The sequence below is a fragment of the Pelodiscus sinensis genome, chromosome 29 (genome assembly GCF_052426305.1).
Source record: "Pelodiscus sinensis isolate ZL-2025 chromosome 29, ASM5242630v1, whole genome shotgun sequence".
Taxonomy (NCBI): Eukaryota; Metazoa; Chordata; order Testudines; family Trionychidae; genus Pelodiscus; species Pelodiscus sinensis.
In genome coordinates this window covers 2,421,048-2,444,745 of record NC_143080.1, presented here as the reverse complement: position 1 = coordinate 2,444,745, position 23,698 = coordinate 2,421,048, and the positions used below count along the sequence as shown (strand labels likewise).

Here is a 23,698-nt window from a genome sequence, read left to right as displayed (position 1 = left end):
GCCTCTTTTCAAAAGTGCTCTTTCGAAACAAGGCGCTATGTCATGCAAACCGTGCTTTTTGGAAAGAGAGCATCCAGACTGCCTGAGTGCTCTCTTTCGAAAAAGCGGCTTGCTTGTTCGAAAGAACTGGTTGTCGTCTCGACACTCTCTTTCGAAAGGGGCTTGCAGTCAAGATGTGGCCACAGTGGGGCAGCTTTGGGTCTCTTCTGCTCTCTATTCTGTCGGGTAAATCAGCCAATGAATAGGAAGATGTTCGTTGTGTGCAATGAATCATGATTTCTACAGTTGGGATGTTTGGGCTGAATTAGGTTATGTCTTCATTTCTGACTCAGTTTCCCAAGAGGGTAAAAATACCAATGGAGGCGAATCTTTCAAACCAGCATGGAAGAGATACTGGCACCCCGGAGACTCTGGCTAAGCCAGCCCTAACCAGACACCTGAGAAGGAGGAAGGTCCCAGACACCATCAAGGAAACTGTGCTAGAGAACAAAGGTCCAGACCTGCAGTCCTGTTACTGAGGAGTCTTCCAATGAGGAGACTCAAACCCGCAGCCGGCTTAGGTTCTTTGCCGAAGAGACCCCTCCCAACTCCTCAGCCCTTTAACCAACCCCGTCTGCAGCCAGCATGGTTCTGACCCCACTCCCGATGGGGCCAGATACAAGGACCTGGGCTTTCGAGATGGGTCCTGGACTCAGCCAGCCAACGGACCCACCAAAAATGCACATTCAATGAGCTTCGTTTCGCAACGTCCATCCTCCACCACTTGGTGAAGCCTGGTTTCACCTTATTAATAATGTCAATCAAATAAGACTAACACAATCTAACATAAAGAACCCGGCTCCCACTCGGAGACTGGCCGGAACCGCCTCGCCAGCTCCAAACCCTCTGGGAGTCAGAAGCCGCTTGGTCTCCAAAATCCACGCTCAATCTGGCAACATGCCCCATGTTTTACGAATGGGCCACACCAGGATAGCAGCCGCAAAAAAACCAAACCAACCCCCCCCCCCCCCCCCCCCCCCCCAAAAAAAACCAGATTCGAGGCTGGTGTCTGTCAGTGCCCGGCTGAATGATGCCAATAGAGAATCCGGTGCCCGGATTTTTGGATCAGGAACTAGCCATGTCTTAACCCTCCCCCCAAATCTAACCACACAGACCCGACCGTCCCCTCCCGGCGGTTACATCCGGGCTGGCAGACGAGCCAGTCTTGCACGCTCGAGGCTCCGGCCGGCATGTAAGAAAACTATTCTATGAAACAACTTCATTTCTTTAAACCGAGACAGGGAGGTAGGAGCAAGAGAGAAAAAACAAAGTTTCCTTCGGGATGCCCTTCAGCTTTCAGATCGACAGCGTAACGAGAAAGCCAAGGGGCAGGGCGGGGGAGGGGGATTTCGAAGGATGTTTCCCAACCGACAGGCGTCGGTTTCCATAACACAAATAATCCAAGCATTCAATAAATACAGCTGGAGTGCAGAGCACGGCACCAGTGCAAAACAAGAACCACCCAGGCAGGCTGCACCGGGAGAGGCTCCCCGATTGGGCCATCGGATCGGAATCCGGCTCCTGCCGGCTCCGCTGGCTTCCCGACGCGAGGCGGCCTCCCCCGGGGCAGAGCGGGTGGCGGACGGGAGAGGGGCGGGCGTGGGAACGGAGCAGCTGCGGGCCTGGGGCAATCGCCTTGCGCAACCCGCCCGGCAGCCTCGGCGCAGCCACCCCAGGCTCCCCGCCCCGGCGCGACGCGCCCCACGCCCCGATGGCTCAGCGCCGGGTTCCTCCACCCGGCCCCGCGGAGGGGTCTGGCGAGCGGGTCCCCCCTACCCCCAGCAGGATCTCGGCTGGGTTCCAGAGACAGCAGCCAGCTCAGGGAACCGACACCCTCGACTCCCAGTGCAGCCCAACACAGGAGGGGGCCGAGATCCCTTGGCAGAGCCCGAGGGAACCCCCCCTCGTTCGGCCTGGGCCCCAGAGCTGGCAGGGGAGCTGGAAGGGCAACACATGGGCTGTGTCTAGACTGGCAAGTTTTTCCGCAAAAGCAGCTGCCAGCTGTCTACACTGGCCGCTTGAATTTCTGCAAGAACACGGACGTTCTACTGTCCAAAATCAGGGCGTCTTGCGGAAATACGAGGCTGCTCCCGTTCGGGCAAAAGGGCCAGTGTAGACAGCTCAGGTCTGTTTTGCACAAAAAAGCCCTGATGGCGAAAATGGCGCTCGGGGCTTTCTTGCACAAAAGCGCGTCTAGATTGGCACGGACGCTTTTCCACAAAAAGTGCTTTTGTGCAAAAGTGCCCTGCCAATCTAGACGCTCTTTTCCGCAAATGCTTTTAACGGAAAACTTTTCCGTTATCATGCCAGTCTAGATGCAGCTTTCTAAGGGGGGGGGGGCCACTCTCACGCCCAGCCGGCACAACGGCTCCAGCCCTGCTGGGCTCTCACCCAGGCCGGCTTTCCCCGTGCATGGGGCAACCCGGGGGTACCCTGGGGAAGCCCTTCCCCCGGGCGCTGGGGAGCGCCGGCTGGGGACAGCCTTGGCCCAAGCCACCTGGGGCTCCCTCTCCAGGGGGCAGGCGCGTGGCCCCAGGCGTGTCCGGGCAAGAGGGAAGGGCCGGCCCTGCTCTGGGGCCCGCGGGCTGCTCCCCCCTGGGAGCCGCACAGGGCGGTGGGGAGGCAGGACCGGTCACTGCCCAGGCAGGGAGCAGAGGGGGCGGAGGGTCATTCTGCAGGGTGGGACGGGAGAGGAAGAGGAGCAAATGGTTGGGAGGGGGTATGGGAAGGAGGTGGATGGGGGAGGAAGGGAAGAGACGATGCATGTGGGGAGGGGACTAGGCAGGGGAGGAGAGGGGAGGGGACTGGGCGGGCGAGGGGAGAGGCGGGAGGGGGTCCCAAGACGACCCTTGGTTCCAGCATCCGACCTCCCTCCTCCCCCAGCCGAGCCCGAACCCGAGCACGGCGGCTCCCCATTGATTTTGCCGGTCAGCAGGGAGCGTGTCTGGACCCAGCGTTCTGGGCCAGGCCCAGCCCCTGCAAGAAGGACCCCTCCCACCACGGCTTTGCAGGACCCCCCCTTCTGCCCTCCCCCTCCCCCTGTCTGCCCAATCCCTCAGCTCAGATCCTTCAAAAACCGGCCCCGCCCTCGTGTCCTCCCTCTCCCGACACCCCAGATCGCGTCCTTCCCCTCGCGGGACAAGCCGCCTCTCGCGCCCCGCACCAGGGAGCCCCAGCGTCTCGGCGGGGCCGTGGCTCAGTTGGGCCGGGGGGCCGGGCTGGAGCCGCCTGCCTCGGTTTCCCTCTGGCCTTTCCCCGGCGGGTCCGCCCCGGCCGGGCCCTCGGCGCCCTCCTTGGCCCCCTCATGCGTCTTCATGTGCTTGCTGAGGTGGTCGCTGCGCATGAAGACGCGGCCGCAGGCGGGGCAGGGGAACTTGGCGGTGCCGGCGTGGGTCTGGAGGTGCCGCTGCAGCTCGTCCGAGCGGGTGAAGCGCTTGCCGCAGAAGAGCCAGTTGCAGACGAAGGGCCGGTCCCCGCTGTGCCACCGCAGATGGGCCTTGAGGTGCGAGGTCTTGGCGTAGGCCTTCCCGCAGCCCGGGATGTGGCAGTTGTGCAGCTGTTTCCTCCTGGCCCCGTCCGGGCCCGGCGCCCCCCTCTCGGCCTCCTGGCAGTTCGGGCAGCGGCAGGCGGCCTGGCCGGCGCTCCGGGGCACCGCGCGCCGTGCGCCCTTCGGCCTGGCGGCGCCCTCCCCGGCCGGCTCCGCACCGGGAGGCTCCCCCGGCGGCTCGAGGGGTTTCAGCCCGTCCTGGCCCAGCAGGTGCTGGGCCGAGGGCAGGAGGTGGGGCTGGGGCCCACAGAGCTGGGGCTCCGCCGGGCCGTAGCCCCCCAGCGCCGGCTGGAGTCCGCCCGCCGGGCCCGGGGCTTGCAGGCCGGCCTGCCCCGGCGGCAGCTCCATCCAGCCGGCTCCCACGGGGAGGTCCCACCAGGGGCTCCCGCCGGTCTCCTCGGCGGCGGGGCCGGGGTGCGCGGGCCGGAACCAGGCCTCATAGGGGTGGGCCATTTCGGGGGGCGGCGGCAGGAGCTTGGCGTAGGCGCCGGGGGCCAGCAAGCCCTCGCCGTCCAGCTCCAGCCTGGAGGATCCATGCAGGGGGTATCCGGGCGCGAACTCCACCCCCGGGCCCTCCAGGGGCTGGAGCGCGGCGGGCGGCAGCGGGGCAGGGAAGTCGCCGCCCGCCTCGGCGCGCCCGGGGGGCAGGTAGGGCTGCAGCGGCTGCAGGTCCAAGCTGGGGGAGGCGGGGCGGGGCGTGTCCGAGCGCTGATTGGCCAGCGTGCCGCAGAGCGCCGTGAGCATGGCCGGAGTCCGGAGCGGGGCCGTAGTGCCGGCAGACCTGCAGGGGGGGAGAGGGAGAGAAAAGGGGTCTGAAAACGGGGAGCCCCCTCCGGCCTGCCCCTGCCGCCAGAGACGGGCATGAGATCGCTTGCTTCCCCAGCGGGCCGGGGTCCTGCGCGCCCCTCGGCACGCCCAGCCCCGAGGACAGGACCCCAGATGCACCCCAGGCAGAAAGCCAAGGGCTGGCCTTGCAGGGATGAGTCGGGCCCCAAAGCCGGCTCCTGTTCTCCGCCCCCCCATCACAATCGCGAGGCCTGGTTCTACGCACGTGGGTTCCCGCAGAGCCCCTCGGCGCGCCGGCCTGGGGGCGGGACCGCGCGGCGCTAGGCGCTGGACGAACACGGACCGTAGGAGGTGGCGCTGAGCTCCGGGGCCCCGAGGCGTCTGTCTAGCGCCCAGCGGCCCCACCGGTCGAACCCGGAGCCTCTGACGGGGGATCCGGAGCCGTTTGCCGCCACTTCAGCGCCTCCTGCCCCCACCAGCCTGCAGCTCCTGCCCTCGGCCTTGGTACTGCCCCCCCTCCCGGTCTCCTGTTGGCTGGGCGGGGGGGAGGCAGGGGAGGGGGGCGCTGATGTCAGCGTGTTCCCCTCCCCCACCCTGGTACCCCAGGTCCACAGAGGTGGAACGTAACCGGGTTTGGGATGGATGGAGCCGGCTGGCAGCCGCTCCTGTGTCCAAGTGCGCTCAGTGTCTGTCACTTGCATGCGCCACGTCTGTCACTCATATGTGCTGCGTGTGTGACTGTCACTCGCACATTGTGTGTGTCTCTGTCACTCGCACACACTACGTCTCTGTCACTTGCGTGTGCTGCGTGTATGTCTGTCACTCGAACACCGTGTGTCTGTCACTCGTATGCACATTTGTCACTTGCATGTGCTGCGTGTGTCACTCGCACACCGTGTGTCTGTCACTCGTATGCACGTTTGTCACTTGCATGTGCTGCGTGTGTCACTCGCACACCGTGTGTCTGTCACTCGCAAGCACCACGTCTCTGTCACTGGCATGTGCTGTGTGTGTGCCTGTCACTCTCACATGCTATGTGTGTGCTTCTGTCACTCACACGCACCACGTCTCTGTCACTTGCCTGTGCTGTGTGTGTCTGTCACGCTCACATGCTATGTGTGTGCCTGTCACTCGCACATGCTATGTGTGTGCTTCTGTCACTCACACGCACCACGTCTCTGTCACTCTCGCGTGCTGCGTGTGCTTCTGTGTCACACTCTTTCTTTCACACTCACCTCCCGACCCGACACACACCTGCGTCATTCCTACTCTTCCCTCTTCCAAAGTGCGGCTGTGAGGTCTGACTGGTCGGTGCATTTCACAATGTGTTTGTCTCTTTCGCGTCACATTTCACCCTTTCCACCGCCAGTCCCAACCGCCTGCCCTGCCCGGCTGGAGCCATCGCCGCGGGGTCATTCAAACCCAGATACTCCACAGGGCTTTGGGGGTGCCCCCTGCAGCTCCCCGTGCAGGACAAAGCCCTTTCCCCTCCTCTGTTCCATGCACTGCCCGGGGGCTCCTGGAATCGGCTCCATCTCCTGGAGGCTCCTGCCGCCGAGTCGGGAGATCGGCTGCTAACAGCCCGGCAGCACCATGGGGCTAAGGCAGCTCCTGCCCCATCCTGGAAGTGGCTGGTGTGGCCCCTGGGGGGGCTCCACACCCCCGCAACTCCCATTGGCTGGCAGCGGGGAACCACGGCCAATGGCAGGTGTGGGGGCAGCGCCTGTGGGTGGGAGCAGCGCCAGCTGGACGTGCCGGCCGCTCTTGGGAGCGGTGCAGGGCCGGGGCGGGGGGCTGCCTTAGCCCCACTGAGCCACCACCCGGGAGCCACCTGAGGTAAGTGATGTCCAGCCGGAGCCCACATCCTGAACCCCCAGCCCAGCCCAGCCCTGAGCCCTCCCGCACCCCATCCCCCATCCCAGCCCTGAGCCCCTCCCACAGCCCAGCTCTGCCCCCTCCTGCACCCCATCCCCCTGCCCCCCTCCTACACCCCATCCCCCTGCCCCCTCCTGCACCCCATCCCCCTGCCCCCCTCCTGCACCCCATCCCCCATCCCAGCCCTGAGCCCCTCCCACACCCCAACTCTCATCCCTGATCCCCTCCTACACCCCAGCTCTGCCCCCTCCTGCACCCCATCCCCCTGCCCCCCTCCTGCACCCCATCCCCCTGCCCCCTCCTGCACCCCATCCCCCTGCCCCCCTCCTGCACCCCATCCCCCATCCCAGCCCTGAGCCCCTCCCACACCCCAACTCTCATCCCTGATCCCCTCCTACACCCCAGCTCTGCCCCCTCCTGCACCCCATCCCCCTGCCCCCCTCCTGCACCCCATCCCCCTGCCCCCCTCCTGCACCCCATCCCCCATCCCAGCCCTGAGCCCCTCCCACACCCCAACTCTCATCCCTGATCCCCTCCTACACCCCAGCTCTGCCCCCTCCTGCACCCCATCCCCCTGCCCCCCTCCTGCCCCCCTCCTGCACCCCATCCCCCTGCCCCCCTCCTGCACCCCATCCCCCTGCACCCCATCCCCCTGCCCCCCTCCTGCACCCCATCCCCCTGCCCCCCTCCTGCACCCCATCCCCCTGATCCAGCCTGTTGACAGTGAATGAGGCTGGGGCGAGGGGGGAGGGAGTGAAGAAAACTCAAGAGACGGGAGCGGGCAGGAGCAGGGCTGTTAAAGAGCAGTTGAGTCGACGACTCGCACTCCCCTCCCCCCTTGCTGCCTCCGAGCCAGAGGCAGCAAGCGGGGAGAGCAGGAGCCCACGCTGGGGAGTGAGCCTGCCGGGCTCTTCCTGCATTTAAAAGGCAGAGCTGCAGCGGGGTTGGCTGGACGGCTCGGTCCCGGCTCACGCTGCCCCCAGGCGCGAACCCCGCTGCGGCTCTCGGGGGGGGGCCGCCCCCTTACCGACTTGTCGATACGCGATGGGAACGCCATCGACTACTCGGTTAGTCGGTCATCCCGTTTTCACAGCCCTCGGCGGGGGCGGGGCCTGGGGAGGGGGGTTGGCGGAAGATCCGGGATTGCGCTTGACTTCAGAAAGAGATCCTGTGCTCAGAAAGGAGGGAGCCCCCTGCCTAGCGGCTTTGGGCACCTTCCCCCGGCCAGGGGCTGTGGAAGGCACGTCAGAGGCCCCTCTCAAAGCGGGTGGCGGGGCAGATGTAAGTGTAGTTTAGTCTCGGTTCCTAAAAGGCGCTCGGAGACAGACCCCTTTAATAGGCAGCTTCTGGGAGGTGGTTACTGTAATTACAGTCTGATCCTCTGCGCTGCGGCGAGGCTGAGGCTCCATTCAGGAACCCCTCCCATTGGGGCCTGGGGTGGCGGGGGGGGGGCTATTTATAGCCCTGAGCCGCCACGACTCCATCGAGGGCCCTGGAAGAGGCGCCGCTCGGCTTGTAGGGCCCAGCCCCACGGGAGTGGCGCCCGAGCACGCAGGAGCTGCCCGGTCGGGTCTGGGCCATCCCGAGAAGCTGGCCCATCACAGCCGCTAACGCCAGCCCGATCTCGCTGCCGGGTGTAAGGCGGAGGAGACGCCGCACCGGTCCGTGAAACGGTCAACGCCAGCCAGAGCGGCCGTCTCCCCACACCGACCAACCCCCCCCCCGCCGTATGGGTGACAGCTGTGTCCCTGGTTGGGTTCACTTCAGCCCCTGGCTGGTGTGTCCCTGCCCCGTTGACCCTACTGGATGGAATCAGAATGGCTCAGCTGTGTGTCATAGGCCCAATACTGCAAAAGGCGTCCATAGACCCAGTGGTCCCAGCTCTGTCTTTTGGAGCAGCTGCCGGGAAGCTCTGGAGGGTTGTGACGGGCAGTAGGGGACGTCCTAGGGGGACCGGGATGAGGCCGGGTTTAGGAGCTCAGCTGCCCCCCAGGACCCCTCACAAGGAGGCCGCCAGCATGCAGGACCCCCCTGGCTGCAGACTAGACAGGGCAGGAGTTGAATCCTTTTCCCTCGGGGGCGGCTAAGCCCCAGGAGGGAGGGTCCCCAGCCCGTTCCAGGGACCGGCCCATTGGGTTGGCTCTGCTGCTCTCCAGCGCCAACCCCCCCCCCGCCCCCCAACGCAGCACAGAAATTCACGGGGCTTCGGCTCTCGAGCTGAACTCCTCCCCGGGCCCCTGTTGCCTCCCCAGCACTGGGCCGTCCCACCCCTGGATCCTGACAATCCCCCGGCTAAGGCCCATCGAGGCACAGAGAGATTTCGGGACTTGCCCCCACAGGGAGCCTGAGCCTGGATCTAACTACTAGGCCGTGCCGCCTGGCCCTCAGCCCTCTCGCAGGAGGCCGGCCTGGGCTCGGACACGGTTGCCTTTCAATGTCCAACAGCGGCGCTGGGACCCGAGCCCGCGGGACGTGGGGCCCAGCGGCCGGGCAGGCGGGATCAGGGTGGGAGTTGAGGACCCTTCAGCCCCGGAAAACCGCTCCCCTCCAGGGTCGCCCCCAAGCGCGTTCCCTTCCCGGGGGGGCTCCGAGCCAGGGGCAGCCGCAGCCACAGAGCGACCCCGGGCAGCGTGGAAGCAGAGCCTCCGGCTCCCGGCCCCCGGGCGGGTAGGAGGGCAGGAGCCACCCTGGCGGCTCCCCCTTTCCCCGGCTCTGCCCCATTTGTGGCTCCGGATCCCAGCCCGTGACTCACCCCGCTGAGCTGCCGAAAGCCCATCGGGGAGGCGCTCCGCCCCAGTGTCGAAATCCACCTGCCAGGACTGGCTCCCCGCCCCCAACTTCCCACCAGGAGCAGCCTGCTCCTTGGGGCGCAGCCTCGCTCGGCTCCCGTCACCTCCCTCCCGCCCGTCTTGCTCAGCCTAGGGGCCCGACACCCCCCCACCTGGCTCCCCAGCCTGGCAGCTCTCAGTCCCTCCCTCCCCCCACGCTCCTGGGCCCCAGAACCTCCCTAGTGACCAGCCCAGCCAGCCCGGCCCGGCGAGTCCTCCCTGCCAGCCGGCTCCCTCACCCCCAGGCCAGGGGACGCTGGAAAATCCTGACTCCGTTTGGAGAGAACCCAGGACGGCTCCATCCGCCTTCTCTTGCCCGTCTCGGCCTGCCCGCCTGCCCCTCCTCGGCCTGCCGCGCTGCAGACAGACCCACGGGGGTCTGCACAGGAGATGACATGGGGGGGGCGAGTGTATGGGGCGGGGGAGGGGAGATAGGGCAAAGAGAGCCCAGACAGCCGGGCCCAGGGACAACAACTCCAGGTCCCAGGGAAGAGCAGGCCTCCACGCACACACGAGCCGTGCTCACGTGAACATGGTCTGCATGACATTCGGGCCGGGCTGGTTCTGGGAGGGGCGGGGGGGGGGTGTGCCGGCTGTAGGAAGCAGTTTGTACGGTGGCTCTGGGCCGGGGGTGGGGTGCAGGAGGAGGTGCAGGGTGGGGGCTCTGACTGGGAGTTGGGGGGCAGGAGGGCGTGGGGGGGTGCCGGCTGTAGGAAGTAGTTTGTACGGTGGCTCTGGGCCGGGGGGTTGGGGTGCAGGAAGAGGTGCAAGGTGGGGGCTCTGACAGGGAGTTGGGGGGCAGGAGGGCGTGGGGGGGTGCCAGCTGTAGGAAGCAGTTTGTACAGTGGCTCTGGGCTGGGCGGGGGGGTGGGGTGCAGGAGGAGGTGCAAGGTGGGGGCTCTGACAGGGAGTTGGGGGGCAGGAGGGTGTGGGGGGGGTGCCGGCTGTAGGAAGCAGTTTGTACGGTGGCTCTGGGCCGGGGGGTTGGGGTGCAGGAAGAGGTGCAGGGTGGGGGCTCTGACAGGGAGTTGGGGGGCAGGAGGGCGTGGGGGGTGCCAGCTGTAGGAAGCAGTTTGTACAGTGGCTCTGGGCTGGGCGGGGGGTTGGGGTGCAGGAGGAGGTGCAGGGTGGGGGCTCTGACAGGGAGTTGGGGGGCAGGAGGGCGTGGGGGGGTGCCGGCTGTAGGAAGCAGTTTGTACAGTGGCTCTGGGCTGGGCGGGGGGGTGGGGTGCAGGAGGAGGTGCAGGGTGGGGGGTCTGGGAGGGGTTTGCGACTGGAGGCGATCCGGGCAGGGGGTTTCAAACTCCGGGTCGCGGATCGGAAGGGCAAGCCACTAGCTGGCTGGGAGACGCCTTGTTTCCCTGCAGAGGGGCAGGGACGGGCGATCGCAGCTCCCCTTGGCCGCGGATCCCCCTTCAGCTGGGCCTCAGCTGGGGGCCCCTGGCTGGGCCCCTTTCAATCACCAGGGCACCCCCTTCGCCCCCTCCGTCTGGCGGGGCCGCTGGCCGCCGGGAAACAGGGAGGAAAATCCACCGATGCGCCACGAGAAGGCGTTTTCGAAAGAGACTCTACGACGGACGATTTCCGTCCCCTTAAGCACGGCAGCGGCCCGGCTGAAAGCCCCAACAGCGAGGTTAAAGGGGACCCCCCCAAACACTCCAGTGAAACGCCCCCAAATCCCCCCGTCCAAAAGCTCGCACCCCTGCCCTTCTCAGTCACCACCAAGGAGGTGGGGTGTGTCTGCGATCGCAGCCCCAGGGACTGCGCCAGCTAAAACCGGGGGCTGTAGAGATGGAAATACCAGGACAGGCCGCTGTAGCTGGGGGGATGAAAGAGATGGGGGAAGAGTCTATGGGGAGTGGCACAGAGAAGGGCTCGTAGCCCTCCTGCCCCATACACTCCGGGCCACCCCCGCACAGGGGGGTGCGACAGGTCAGCGGAGGAAACACGTTTCCCTGGTTTTTGCTTGTTTGGGTACAGCAGGGGTGGGGAACCTCAGCCCCAAGGCCGGATGCAGCCCCTGGCTTGCCTGGATCTGGCCCCTAGAGGCTCGGGGTTCCCCCTCCCAGCCTTGGGGAGCCCGCGCTGCCATTCCAGCCCCCCCCCATAGGGCTGGAGCGCACAAAATCTACTACCTGGGCCCCGCTAGGCTCTGGCGCGCGAGGGGAAGTGGGGAGTCTCTGTCTCCATCTCACTCAGGGGCCACGGCAGCGAGGGGTTTGCTTGTTTTTGCTTCTCACTTGTGTGTGGCCCCCGACTGGTTTTTCGGTGGGTCAGTGGCCCCCGACCCAAACGAGGGTTCCCCTCCCCCAGCTTACGGGGTATTTAACTTTGTGTCTTGTCAGTTTCATGGCTAGTCAGTTTCCCCTCTTGGTTAGTGTGGGTCTGGCAACAGGAGGGGAGGAGGACAGCCATTGTACGGAGCCCGACTGAGAAAACAGGCTCCGGGTGTATTGGACGGAGGACACCAAATCTAATTCCTGGCCCCCCCCAAACTCGAGGCCAATTCTCCACCAGCCAAAACCAGAAGAACGTTAAAATCCCCCCCCCCCCCGTTTCGGTGGGGAGACGGAACTGGGAGGGGCATTCTCACCCGATGGCAGCGTGGTTCCCGCGCCATCTTTAGCTCCATGACGCTGACCACGCTAGGGCTTCGGATCAGGTCGGAAACACGCGTCCAGCCTAGGGGGAGGGACCACACCCAACAAAATCACAGCCCCACCCCTCTGACCATGTCGGGGGAGGGGTATGTCCTAGCACGGGATCTTAGCGAGCAGAGCGGCTCAGCAGGGCAGGGGAACTTTGGGGGCCTCTGACCCACAGGAACACCAGGTGGGGGCTGCACAAAAGCGTAGGCTTGCCAGATGCTTTCAACAAAAATCCCGAACGTGACAAACTTGGTTGAGCAAAAAAAACAAAACCCGTCGCTGTGCCTTTAACTGGCCACGCTCCTCACTCCCCCGACGCGGCAGGGGAAACTGTCCGGTATTTCCTGGGTTTTTTACCAGACGGGGACCCGAATACAGAACTGTCTGGGCAAAAACCGGACGCCTGGCAACCCTGCAAAAGCGAGAAGCAAAACAAACCCCCCAAAACAAAAACCCATCACTGCCGTGGCCCCCGACTGAGATGCAGAAAGACCCTCCCCATGTTCCCCTCGCACATCAGAGCCCAGGGGAGCCCAGGCGAGTAGATTTTGTGGGTCCCCCTAGACTCTGGGCTGGAAAAAAATTGGGGTTCAGTGTGTGGAAGGGGCCTGTCTGGAAGTGGGCTCGGGGTGGGGTGTCTGGGCGGGGGTGAGGGCGCAAGAGCAGGTTTGGGGTCGGGGGTCTGGGCGGAGGCGAGGGTGCAGGAGCGGGCTGGGGGGGGGTCTGGGCGGGAGTGAGGGTGCAGGAATGGGCTTGGGGGGGTCTGGGTGGGGGCGAGGGTGCAGGAGTGGGCTTGGGGGGGGTCTGGGCAGAAAGCAGGGTGCCGATGCTCCAGCCCCACAGGGAGGTTCACGAGGGTGGGGGGCGGGACGCGGGGCTTGAGGGCCAGGCAAGCCGGGGGCTGGATCCGGCCCCAGGGCTGTAGGTTCCCTGCCCCGGCGTACAGAGTAGCCCTTCACACCCTACCCCTCCAGCCAGGCCAGGGAAATTGCCCCACAACCCTGCTGGCTGCAGCCAGGCCCAGAAGCTGCCGGCAGACTAGTGCCGGCCTGACAGGGCCCTAGAGAGCAGGGCTCAGCGTGCTCGGGTGCAGCTGGTCTCCTGGACGAAGGCCCCGGGGGCCTTCCACCGCCAGGGAGCAGGCCACAGAGCCGGGGAAGCCCGGCGGGGACGGGAGCCGACAGGGGCTCCGGGTTCCAAAGCGCGGAGCAGGCCCAGCCGGTGATGGGAAGGGGGAGCAAAGGGTTAATAGCAGGGGGGAGAGGGTCAGGAGAGAAGGGCGCTTCCCTCCACCCCAGCACTGAACGGCAGAGCCCCTCCCCCACCGACTGAGTTGCCCCGGGGTCCCCGAGCGCCCTCGGTTCTCTCTGACTTCAGTGGCAGCCTGAGGGCCCGGGGCCTGCTGCAGGGTCAGCCCCCCCAGCTACCCCTGAACCCCCTTTGACCCCACAGCAGCTGTCTGGCCAGCCGTTGGGGGCCGGAGAGGACCTGGTCCCTGGCCATACGCAGGCAGGGCCAGGCCGGGTCTGTGAACAGCTGCCCAGCGCCCCCCCCCCGCCGGGTCTCAGAACCCAGCCCCACAGGACCCATCCCCCCAGCCTCCGTCACTGGTGACACGCGCCCTTTGGGGGCCGTTTCCCTGCCGGGCGCCCACACCCTGGGCAAGTCCCAAGGCTGCAAACACACCCCGGCCTCCATCCCCAGAAGCAAAGGCAGCTCCCAGCCCGGAGCCATCCCCCCCAGCACCAGGCCACGCCCGGCTCGCCTGGCCCCCGAAGGGCCGCGGGTGGCGTCTGGGGAGAATCGGATGCCAGGGCCCTCGGAGCCAGGCTGCCCCCAGGTGCAGGCCGCCCGGTAAAACCCCTGGGGAAGCAAAGGCAAAAGGGCCCAGGACTCCGCGGGAGCCAAGCCCCCACCACGCTAAGCAGCCAGGCCTGGGGCATTTCTCTTGCCAGTCACAGCAGCCCAGACCTGGGGCCAACTTGGCAGCTCAGATGCGGACACCTCCCCCTGCTTTCCCAGGGCTCGCTCCGGACGGCCACCAGTGTGAACGCCCCCTCCCTGCCCGGTCCTACCCGTGGTTCACCCCCCCGCCCCCCAGCCGCTCCCGGCTCCGCGCTGACACCTCGCCCCCGACCCTGGCTTGGCGTTGCCAGGCCGCCGTGTAGCCGCGCCAGGGAGGGAACAGTCCTCTTACACCCTGAGCTTCAAACATTTTCCCGTCTCCGTCGGGACACACATCTCGACCACGGTGGGGAGCACCCAGGTCCGTGGGCCGGGGTCAGTGGCCCCAGGGTCGGCCTTCGGAGGGGTTTCCTCTGGACACGCTCCAGCCTCTCCAAAGCGGCCAGGGCCCAATCCTTTTTCAATCCAGGAATTTGGTCAAACCGGCCAGGCCGCCTGGACACTTTTGGCTTTGACAGGTCAGCACTTTCCATCCCCCCTGGAGCCGCCCTCCTGCCCCCGGAGAGGAGAGTAGAAAATGCACGGGGGCCACCTTCCCGGTGGGGAAACTGAGGCACGAAGCCGGGCCTGGGCTGGGTTATTCTTGGCTACCCACAAGCTGCCGGCGACCTGCCTGGAAGAGGCAAGGAGCGGAAACCTGCCCCCTTCCTTCCCACCTGGCCAGGAACCCGATCCGCTCCGCGCTGAAGTCAACCCATTACCAGTGGGGGGCCCGGATCGGGCCCGACTCTGCCCGCCCGAGGCCGGACTGAGCTAGGGCCAGCCCCCCCCTCGAGAAACTCGTCCGGCCTGGCCTGCTTGTCCCTCTGAAGCCGCGCAGCCCCCCCCCCCCTCCGGCTCTGGCGCGCCCCCCCCCCCAGTCGTACCCTGCCCCCGGTATGCCCCCCCCTCCGGCGCAGCTACAGCCCCGGGGCGGCTCGCGCCCCCTCTCCAGACACAGCCTGGGGGAAGGGTCAGGACCGGCTCTTCCCCTCCCCCCAGCGGCGCCCTGGCGGGGGGAGAGGGGGTTAACCCCCCGGACAGGGCCAGCTGGGGGCCCGGGCTCGCTCCGCGCTGCGCCCCACCTCGCCGCGCCCGGGCCGTGCGCCCTCCCGTGCGCCCCGCCACAGAGCCGCGAAGTTCGGCTTACGTACGAGTTCCGCGGGGCCCCGGGGGGGCGCGATCTCCGTCCTCCGCGGGGCGCCAGGCCCGCCCGCCGGCCCCACAGGCAGAGCCCCTCGGCTGCTGGTCAGCGCCGGTCCCCGCGCCGAGACAGCGCGGCCAGGTGAGCCGAGCGGAGCGGAGCGGAGCGCAGCGAACCCGCCCCTGCGCCCGGCCCGCCCCGGCTCCGCCCCCGCCCCTACCTGCCCAGCGGGTTTAACCCTTCCCGGCGGGGAGCCCGGCTCGCAGCCGAGGCTGCTCCCAGGGGCAGTGCGGCCCCTGCCCGCCCCCGGCGTCTCCTACCCCCACTCCGCCCGGCCGGGCCCTCGGGCGCTGGGGAACAGAACCAGGCTTCGGGCGGTGGCCACACGGGGGGGCCGGCGAAGGCTTCGTAGCAGGGCCCCGGCCCTTTCGTCCGCAGCCCTCTCAGCACAGCAGTGGGGGCTGCAAGAGTGGAGAGAAGGCCTGGCTGGACAGATGTGGGGGTAGGGGGCTGGACAGATGTGGGGGAGGGGGTGGATAGGTGCAGGTGAAGGGGCTGGACAGATGTGGGAGCAGAGGGAAGACAGATGTGGGGATAAGGGATGGACAGATGTGGATGCAGGGGGCTGGACAGATGTGGGAGCAGAGGGAAGACAGATGTGGGGATAAGGGATGGACAGATGTGGATGCAGGGGGCTGGACAGATGTGGGAGCAGAGGGAAGACAGATGTGGGGATAAGGGATGGACAGATGTGGATGCAGGGGGCTGGACAGATGTAGGAGCAGGGGCTGGACAGATGTGGATGCAGGGGGCTGGACAGATGTAGGGGCAGGAAATGGACAGATGTGGGGGCAGAGGATGGATAGTTTGATATGCATGGGGCAAGATAGATGTGTGTATATGAGGATGGATAGAAGAGGATGTACGTGGCTTGATGGATGTTGGTGCTTGGGGTTAGATTTATGGGTGTACACGGGGATGGATAGATTGATACGCATAGGGATGGATAGATGGCTGTACCCGGGGATGGATAGATGGGTGTACATGAGGATGGATAGATGGGTGTACCCGGGGATGGATAGATGGGTGTACACGAGGATGGATAGATGGGTGTACCCGGGGATGGATAGATGGGTGTACACGAGGATGGGTGTACCCGGGGATGGATAGATGGGTGTACATGAGGATGGGTGTACCCGGGGATGGATAGATGGGTGTACATGAGGATGGGTGTACCCGGGGATGGATAGATGGGTGTACACGAGGATGGGTGTACCTGGGGATGGATAGATGGGTGTACATGAGGATGGGTGTACCCGGGGATGGATAGATGGGTGTACATGAGGATGGGTGTACCCGGGGATGGATAGATGGGTGTGCTCAGGATTGAATAGGTTTGTATCTATGGGGATGGACACATAGCTGCGTGTGCCGGGGACGGATGGACCCCTGGACGGAAGTGAATGGGGTAGGGGGTAGGGGTGGGGCTAGAGGGGCGTGTGCCGGGGACGGACGGGTACACGTGTAGGAGAAGAAAGGGACTAAACTGCAGGGAGAGAGCTGGGAGCTGAAGCAGCCGAGGCAGCGTGGGGGTGGCCAGGGGAGACCCGGGGCCTGGGGTGATGTGGAGAAGAGACCTCAGGAGTCACCGAGTCCAGCCCCCTGCCCAAAGCAGGACCAACCCCGACTCCATCATCCCAGCCAGGGCTGTGTCCAGTCCGGAGTTAAACACCTCGAGGGATGGAGATTCCACTTGCTCCCCAGGGAGCCCAGCCCAGCGCTTCCCCCCGCCTAGGGAAATCGTTTTCCCTAATAGCCAACCTAAACCACCCCCCACTGCAACTTGAGCCCATCGCTCCTCGTTCTGCCCCCTGCCCCCCCTGAGAACAGCCCCTCTCCAGCTTCTTCCCCTGCAGGGAGGTGCAGGCTGCTCTCCAGTCCCCCCTCGCTCTTCTCTTCTGCCGACTAAACAAGCCCCAATCCCTCAGCCTCCCCTCCTAGGTCATGTGCCCCAGCACCCAAATCATTCTGGCTGCTGAGTCCACCTGGGGGAGGCGCCCCAGAGGGCAGAGAACAGCCTGTCGCACTGCAACAGGGATCCAGAGACTTGGATCCGTTCTCGGAGGACCGGCCCGTCGGTGGCTGGTAGCTGGGCCGGGCAGGACGGTGTCTGGAGCCTGTTTGCCAGAAGCGGGGAACGGGCGAGAGGGGAAGGGATCCGTTGATGCTTCCCTGCGTGGGAGGGGGGAGAGGGGTAGTATCATAGTCGGGGCAGGCGTTACCTTCCCAAACACCCGCACCCGACCCTGCCATGCTCCCCCGGCGTCCCCCAGGCCCCTTCCTCCAGCCGGCTCTTGTGGTGTCAGAGGCCGAGGCTGGCAGGCCGGGGGCTGTGCGGCTTGTCCTCTGGGCACTGGGGTCACTGCGGCCCCCTGGCGCTGGGGCTGGCAGCTCAGCTGTGGGGGAGGGCGCCTTGCTGGTCAGGGGTGGGGGCAGCCTCGCCGTGCCCTGCCTGCCCACTGGCTCTCCTCAGCTGTGGGGGGAGGCTGGGGGCGCTACCCTGGGGCAGGGAGGGGGCAGGAGCCAGCAGCGGCCGTGGGCTCTGTGGGTGTGCTGTTTCCCCAAGCTGTGGGGTCACCCACCCCCCGTGATTCCCTGCTCTGTCCATTCCACTGGGGCAGCCAGGGCCCTGGGCGAGTCGGATCCCGCCTGGCTGCTGCGAGGACTTGCTCTCCACGGCGGCTCAGTGCGACTCCTCCAGCCGACAGCGACCTGCCGCTCCCACCGCCGCAGGATCCCAGCGGCCCCGGGCAGGCCCCCTGGGAGGGGAGGCAAAGGGAGCGGCTGCCCCCAGGCTCAGCGATTTCAAAGCCCCCTTTACAGCAGCAGTAACAGCAGCCAGAGCCCTGTGGGTGGAGCTAGCCTCAGCCCCGCCCCTTCCACTGGAGACCCGCCCCTTTGGGGGGCCAGCCCCCCCCCTCCCACCTTGCCAGGGGCCCGGCGAAGTCTGTCGGCTGCCTGGGCCCGGAGCATCCTGTCTGTCGCGTACAAGCTGTCCACATTCCCCGGAGCCTGGGACCTCGGTCGCAGGGCCCCCGGCGGCGAGGAGCCAAGCACGCTGGGGCAGAGCGCTCGGCACCACCGGTTCGGAGGCCACGTTTCTCTCGGGTCACGTCTCACCGCTCCACCCAGACCCACCGTGGTCCTGCCGGGGGGGGCACAGGACCAGCTGGTCCCTTCCAGCCCCACCTTTCTAGGCCTTTGATCAGGAGGCGGGCTGTGCTGCACGGGACGGCGCGTTCACGCCCACAGCCCCAGGCCGGTCCGGAGACGTTTGGGCCCCCGCCCCAAAGATCCTGCCGTCTAATCCGCCCTGACACGGGATGTCCTGGAAATCCCCCTGCCGCAGGGCAGGCTCTGAGCTGGGTCTGTGGCCGGGCGTGCCCAGAAGCGCAACTTCGGTGCCCCTCTCCCCTGCTGGGAACTGGCTGCTCGCATCCCAGGAAGCCCCGGAAGATGAAAGGCCGGGGGGGCTGCTGAGAGGCCTGCAGCCAGGCCGGCAACCCCGGACATGCAGCCGGGAGGGGACCGCGCGGGCAGGAGGGGACTGTCCCCATCCAGAGCAGGGGCAGGGGCGGGCTGGGACCTGCTGTGCTGCTCCCGGGGCTGCAAATAGGGAATGCGGCCCCTTCCCGGGGAGCCCCCTTCAGCACCACGGCCCCTTCCCGGGGAGCCCCCTTCAGCACCACGGCCCCTTCCCGGGGAGCCCCCTTCAGCACCACGGCCCCTTCCCGGGGAGTGCACTCTCCCCTGGGGATCCGCCCCTCCTCCTCCGGGTCGGCGCCTCCCTGAGCCCCCAGCCCTGGGGACGCCCCTCGCTCAGGTCCCCGGGGCCCCACTCCCAGGGTACGTCTGCACTCCCGTCGACGGAGCCGCGTAGACGAGCTTTGTCGACGTAGAAAAACGAAGCGGCGATTTAAATAATGGCCACTTCATTTACACCAAAATCCATCAGCTGTCTGGACGCGCCACGGGCGCCATCCAAAGCCTTTGCCGGCTGCCCCGTTATGCCTCGCGCTGCGCCGCCAGACAGCTGATGGGCACAGCCCGGCTCCATCCCGCAGCCCCCTCCTTCCAGCCAAGCCCCCACCCCCGAGCCCCTCCCCACCCATTGTCTTCTCTCCAGGTAAATAGGGTCGCCTGGGCCTCCTCTTCTCTGCCCCCTCCCCCGTCTTCTGTCCCTCCCCCCGCCCGGAACCAGCTGGGCAGGGCACTGGGGTCCTCTCTCTGCAGCCCATTGCCCCCCCCCAAGTGGCCCGACCAGGCCGTGCCCTCTGAGCTGGCACCAGGGGCTCCTGTTTCATGCTGGGCCCTGGAACAACAAACTCGTTACACCAGTATCCCCCAGGGACCTCGAGTGCCCCCCTGCATGCAACCCCTGGGGAGCCCCCACAGCTCCCCCGCTTGGTCACAGCCCCTGGCTCAAAGGGCCCCCGACCTCGGCTGAGGCTCGGCAGTCCGACTCCTAGAAATAGCCACATTGAGTGCTGGGACCTGCTGTGCTGCTCCCGGGGCTGCAAATAGGGAATGAGGCCACTTTCGTGAAGTGTCCCATCGGTGGGGGGGTTGGACGCGGTCCCCTGCCACGGGGTGTTGGTGGCGCGTGGGGATGCGCCGGGGACGTGGGCTGGGGAGGTACCAAGGCAGACAGTAAATTACACGGGCTGTAGAAGGGATTAGTCTGGCTCTGGGAAGGAGCGTTCGCCTCCCTCGCTTAATCCTTCAGGTTCGTAAGGCGCCTTTCATCTCGAGGAGGGCTCGGGAATCGCTTGCTGACGGGCAGGGCGCCGCTGCCCCGTCACCGCGGCACAGGAAACGCCGCTGCCCGGTGTAGCACGGGCAGCTCTGCACACGGAAGCGATTCCCAGCCTGCGATTTAATTCCACCCCCCCCCCCCCGCCGTCATCACTCTTGCCAAAAATGCCAGGGGCTTGCCCATCATCGCAAGCAAACCAGGGGCTCCGAGTTGGGTCTGACGCAAAATACGCACCCGGGAACCTGGGCTGGGTCGCTGCATTCAGCAGCCGTGAGCAGAGCGCCACCTGTCGGTGCGCCAGCATCCCATCCAGTAGCTGGGAGTTCCACAGGCCGCTCCCATCCTAACACTGAACTCTGCTTAGCCCAGGAGGCTCCAGAGCAAGAGAGGGTCGGGCGTTCCTAATCGTACTCCTGCCCTCCCCTTCTGGCCGTTTATACCCAGGGCAGGACCTTACGCAGGCTCCAGGGAGTTTTCCATCCAGGCAGTGCAGGTTGATTGAAACGGAACGTTTCCATCGATCCAAATTAGATGTTTTTTCCCAAGTTCCGTTGTGTGGGAAACCGCGGGAGGGGCTGATCCCTTTCAGAACTGAACAACATTTGAAAACCTGGCTCACAGGGGTCGCCGTGTGCGTCTATTTCAGCAATCACAAGAAGCAGCCAGGTGTGTCCCACAAAAACGGACACTCTGGTTCCTGCCCAGCGCTAGACATTGTGCCCTTTTGCAGGTGGGGGAAACGGAGGCACGAAAGGGACTTGCTCAAGGTCACACAGGAAATCTGTAGCAAAGTAGAAAACGGAATCGGGAGTCCTAACCTGTCAGCCCCTTGCTTTAACCACTGAACCAGACTGTCCCTTTCAGAGCTGTCCACAGAGCCCGAGGGAGTCCTGTCTTTCATTGTGTCTCTGCAGCCTCGCAGGAAATACCGCACCAGTGCAGGGCAACGTGACGAGTTGTCTGAGGACGCTTTGCTGATAGTGAATCATAGAACCCTAGAATACTGGAACTGGAAGAGACCTCGGGACCAAGCACCGGCTAGCCCATCCCTGACAGGCGTCTGTCCAACCTGCTCGTCAATATCCCTGTGATGGGGATTCCACAACCTCCCCAGGCAATTTATTCCAGTGTTTAACCACCCTGACAGGTAGGAAGTTTTTCCTAATGTCCAACCTAAACCTCCCTGGCTGCAGTTTAAGCCCCATTGCTTCTTGTCCTATCTGCAGAGCTTAAGGAGAACAATTTTTTCTCCCTCCTACTTGTAACACCCTTTTAGATCCTTGAAAACTGCTACTATATCCCCTCTCTGTCTTCTTTCTAAACTAAACAAGCCCAATTCTTTCAGGCTTAACTCCTAGCTCATGTTCTCTCGACCTTTCATCATTCTTGTTGCTCTTCTCTGGACCCTCTCCAATTTCTCCACATCTTTCCTGAAATGTGGTGCCCAGAACTGGACACAATCCTCCAGCTGAGGCCTAATCAGCACAGAGCTGAGCGGAAGAATGACTCCTCGTGTCTGGCTCACAACACTCCTGTCAATGCCTCCCAGAATCAGGTTTGCTTTTTTTGCAGCAGTGTCGCACTGTTGACTCCTATTTAGCTTGTGGTCCACTCTGACCCCTAGATCCCTTTCTGCAGGGCTCCTTAGACAGTCGCTTCCCGGTCTGTGTGTGTGACACGGATTGTTCCTTCCTACGTGGAGCACTTTGCATTTGTCCTTATTAAACGTCACCCTGTTTCCCTCCGACCATTTCTCCAGTTTGTCCAGATCATTTTGAATGTTGACCCTGTCCTCCAGAGCACTTGTAACCCCGCCCAGCTTGGTATCCTCTGCAGACTTCATAAGCGTCCTCTCTGTGCCAATATCTAAATCACTGAGGAAGATATTGAAGAGAACTGGTCCCCAAACAGATCCCTGCGGAACCCTACTTGTCTGCCCTTCCAGCATGAGTGTGAACCGCTAATAACTACTCTCTGAAACAGCCCTTCCTGACGTGTGTCCATGCAGCACTACTGAAATGCGGCCACCTCTGGGGTGGAGACACGGCCCGCGACCAGTGCTCCGAACAAGGGAGTCAGCTCAGTCGGAGGCAGGGACGGCAGAAGCAGATGGGGGTTTGCAGACTGGGTGTCTTTTGCTGTCACCACCGTGCCACCCGGCAGGCACACGCCGACCTCCTGGGAGCCCGGGGGGCGGCCCCAGGGGCCAACATGGCCTGACAGCTCGCCAGCTTTTGAGGCTATTGCCTGGGGACCCCCCCGGGGCTCAGCGCTGCTCTCCCATCCCTAGCGCAGAGCCTGCCAGGACCACCCAGCGCGGGGCATTTCCTCCCCAAGGGGTGTCTGCCCCCCCCACTGCGCCTTGAGATTCCAGCTAATCACAGAGCCCGTTGGCATCAATCACGAGGCTGCAGGCAAATTCCTTCAATCCCGCCCCTGCACCGAGCCAGCCGGCTCCGCTCCCCGGGTGCACCGAGCCCCACTGGAGATGGGTCAGGGCGGATCTCCAAGGGGGGAGGCAAGGCCGGGATCCGGGAACGCAGAGCAGGGAGGAGACAGGCTGGAATGGAATCTCCCCGCAGCGGGAGACGTCTCCATCCTCCGCGCTCACCTGGCCCGGCCCCCTTGGACTCCGGCTCTGCTCCCCTGCCCCACGGCCATCCCCGACATTCAGAGCCGCAGCTCAGAAGTTAGAGCAGCCCGAAGGCTGCTCTAGCGCAAATCCCCGGAGAGGTTGGGGGGCGGAGCATCGGCGGGTGACTCCGCCCATCGCCCTCTGCACCCAGCGCTGAGTGCAGCTCAGCCCGACCAGAGCCTGGGAGCCGTGCCTGGGAACTCCAGCGGAGGGGGTGCGGAGCCGCCCCAGACCTGCAAAGTCTGCCGGGCTCAGCTGAGCCCCGGGCCCCCGATTAACTGGACGTGGACTCCAGCCTGCGGGGAGGGGGCGTTGTGCCCACCTGGGGCTCTGGCTCAGGGGCCCAGGACTCCTGGCTCGGCCACAGCAGGCGCCTGGGGATGCAGGGAGCATCTGGCAGCCTCCATACAGAGCCTGTCCCTGCTCCGCCGGCCCCAGCAACGGACCCGTCCCCCGGGCAGCGCGGGGGCCAGGCAGGCACGGTGCCGGGCGGGGCTGCTCTTCCCCTGGGAGCTCAGGGCTGGGGTGGGGCCCTGGTGGTTTCAGGGCTGGCGCTCTGCCCGGCACCGGGGGCCTGCCACGGATGCCGGCAGGGCAGCGGCTCCCACTCGGTAATTAGAGGTTGGGGGGCAGAGGAGGTGGAGGGAGGAGAGGGGCCCCGCCCTCGGGTCAGAGCACTTCAAAGGGGGCTCCTGGCAGCTCCTGAAGCTGACGGCAATTTCCTCTTCTGTCGTAAAACAAATTGTTGTTTGTCAGGAGAACTGGGCTGGGCGCTCGGCCCCGCGGGCAGGCGTGTTCCAGGGCACGGGGTCCATGTGTGTGTGTGTGTGCGTGCGCCAACTGGGGCTGGCACTGTGTGTGCGAGCGTGCGTGTGTGGGAGCATGTGTATGTTTTGTTGGGTGGGGGCACGCGTGCATGTATGTTTCGTGTGTGCCAGCTGTGGCTGGCACTGTGTGTGCAGGTGTGTGCGGGTAGGCATGTGCGGGAGCGTGCGTATGTGTGCACGTGCGTGCATGATTTGTGTGTGTGTACGCGTGCACGTGCGTGCATGATTTGTGTGTGCCAGCCAGGGCTGGGGCTGTGTGTGTGCGTGCGGGTGTGTACACATGTCATGTGCAGGAGCACGTGTATGTTTTGTGTGTGTGTATGTGTGCACATGTGTGCATGGTTTGTGGGTGCCAGCCGGGGCTGAGGCTGTGTGTGTGCGTGCGGGTGTGTACACATGTCACGTGCAGGAGTGTGTGTATGTTGTGTGTGTGTGTGTACGGAGGTGGGGGTAGCTGTGACTCTGAGCCCTGGCGGGACGTGAAAGCGGCGAAGGTGGCGGGAGCCGAAGCCTGCCTCCGGGCAGCTGAGAAGAGCATCCGAACGGCCATCTCGCCAGGCCCGGCCCTAGGGCAGGCGTTTGCCTTGGGCCCCGCACCTTCAGGGCCTC

General features: G+C 65.1%; 1 protein-coding gene across 1 annotated transcript; it reads right to left on the bottom strand.

Annotated features, from left to right (window-relative positions):
- Positions 1 to 1,014: 1,014 nt before the first annotated feature.
- On the bottom strand, positions 1,015 to 15,013 carry SP6 (Sp6 transcription factor). The gene is made up of 2 exons (XM_075911535.2): positions 14,822 to 15,013; positions 1,015 to 4,367 (listed from the first exon to the last, which is right to left on the bottom strand). The coding sequence occupies exon 2, from the start codon at positions 4,328 to 4,330 to the stop codon at positions 3,236 to 3,238; it is 1,095 nt and encodes a 364-aa protein (XP_075767650.2). The 5' UTR covers positions 4,331 to 4,367; positions 14,822 to 15,013; the 3' UTR covers positions 1,015 to 3,235.
- Positions 15,014 to 23,698: the final 8,685 nt, after the last annotated feature.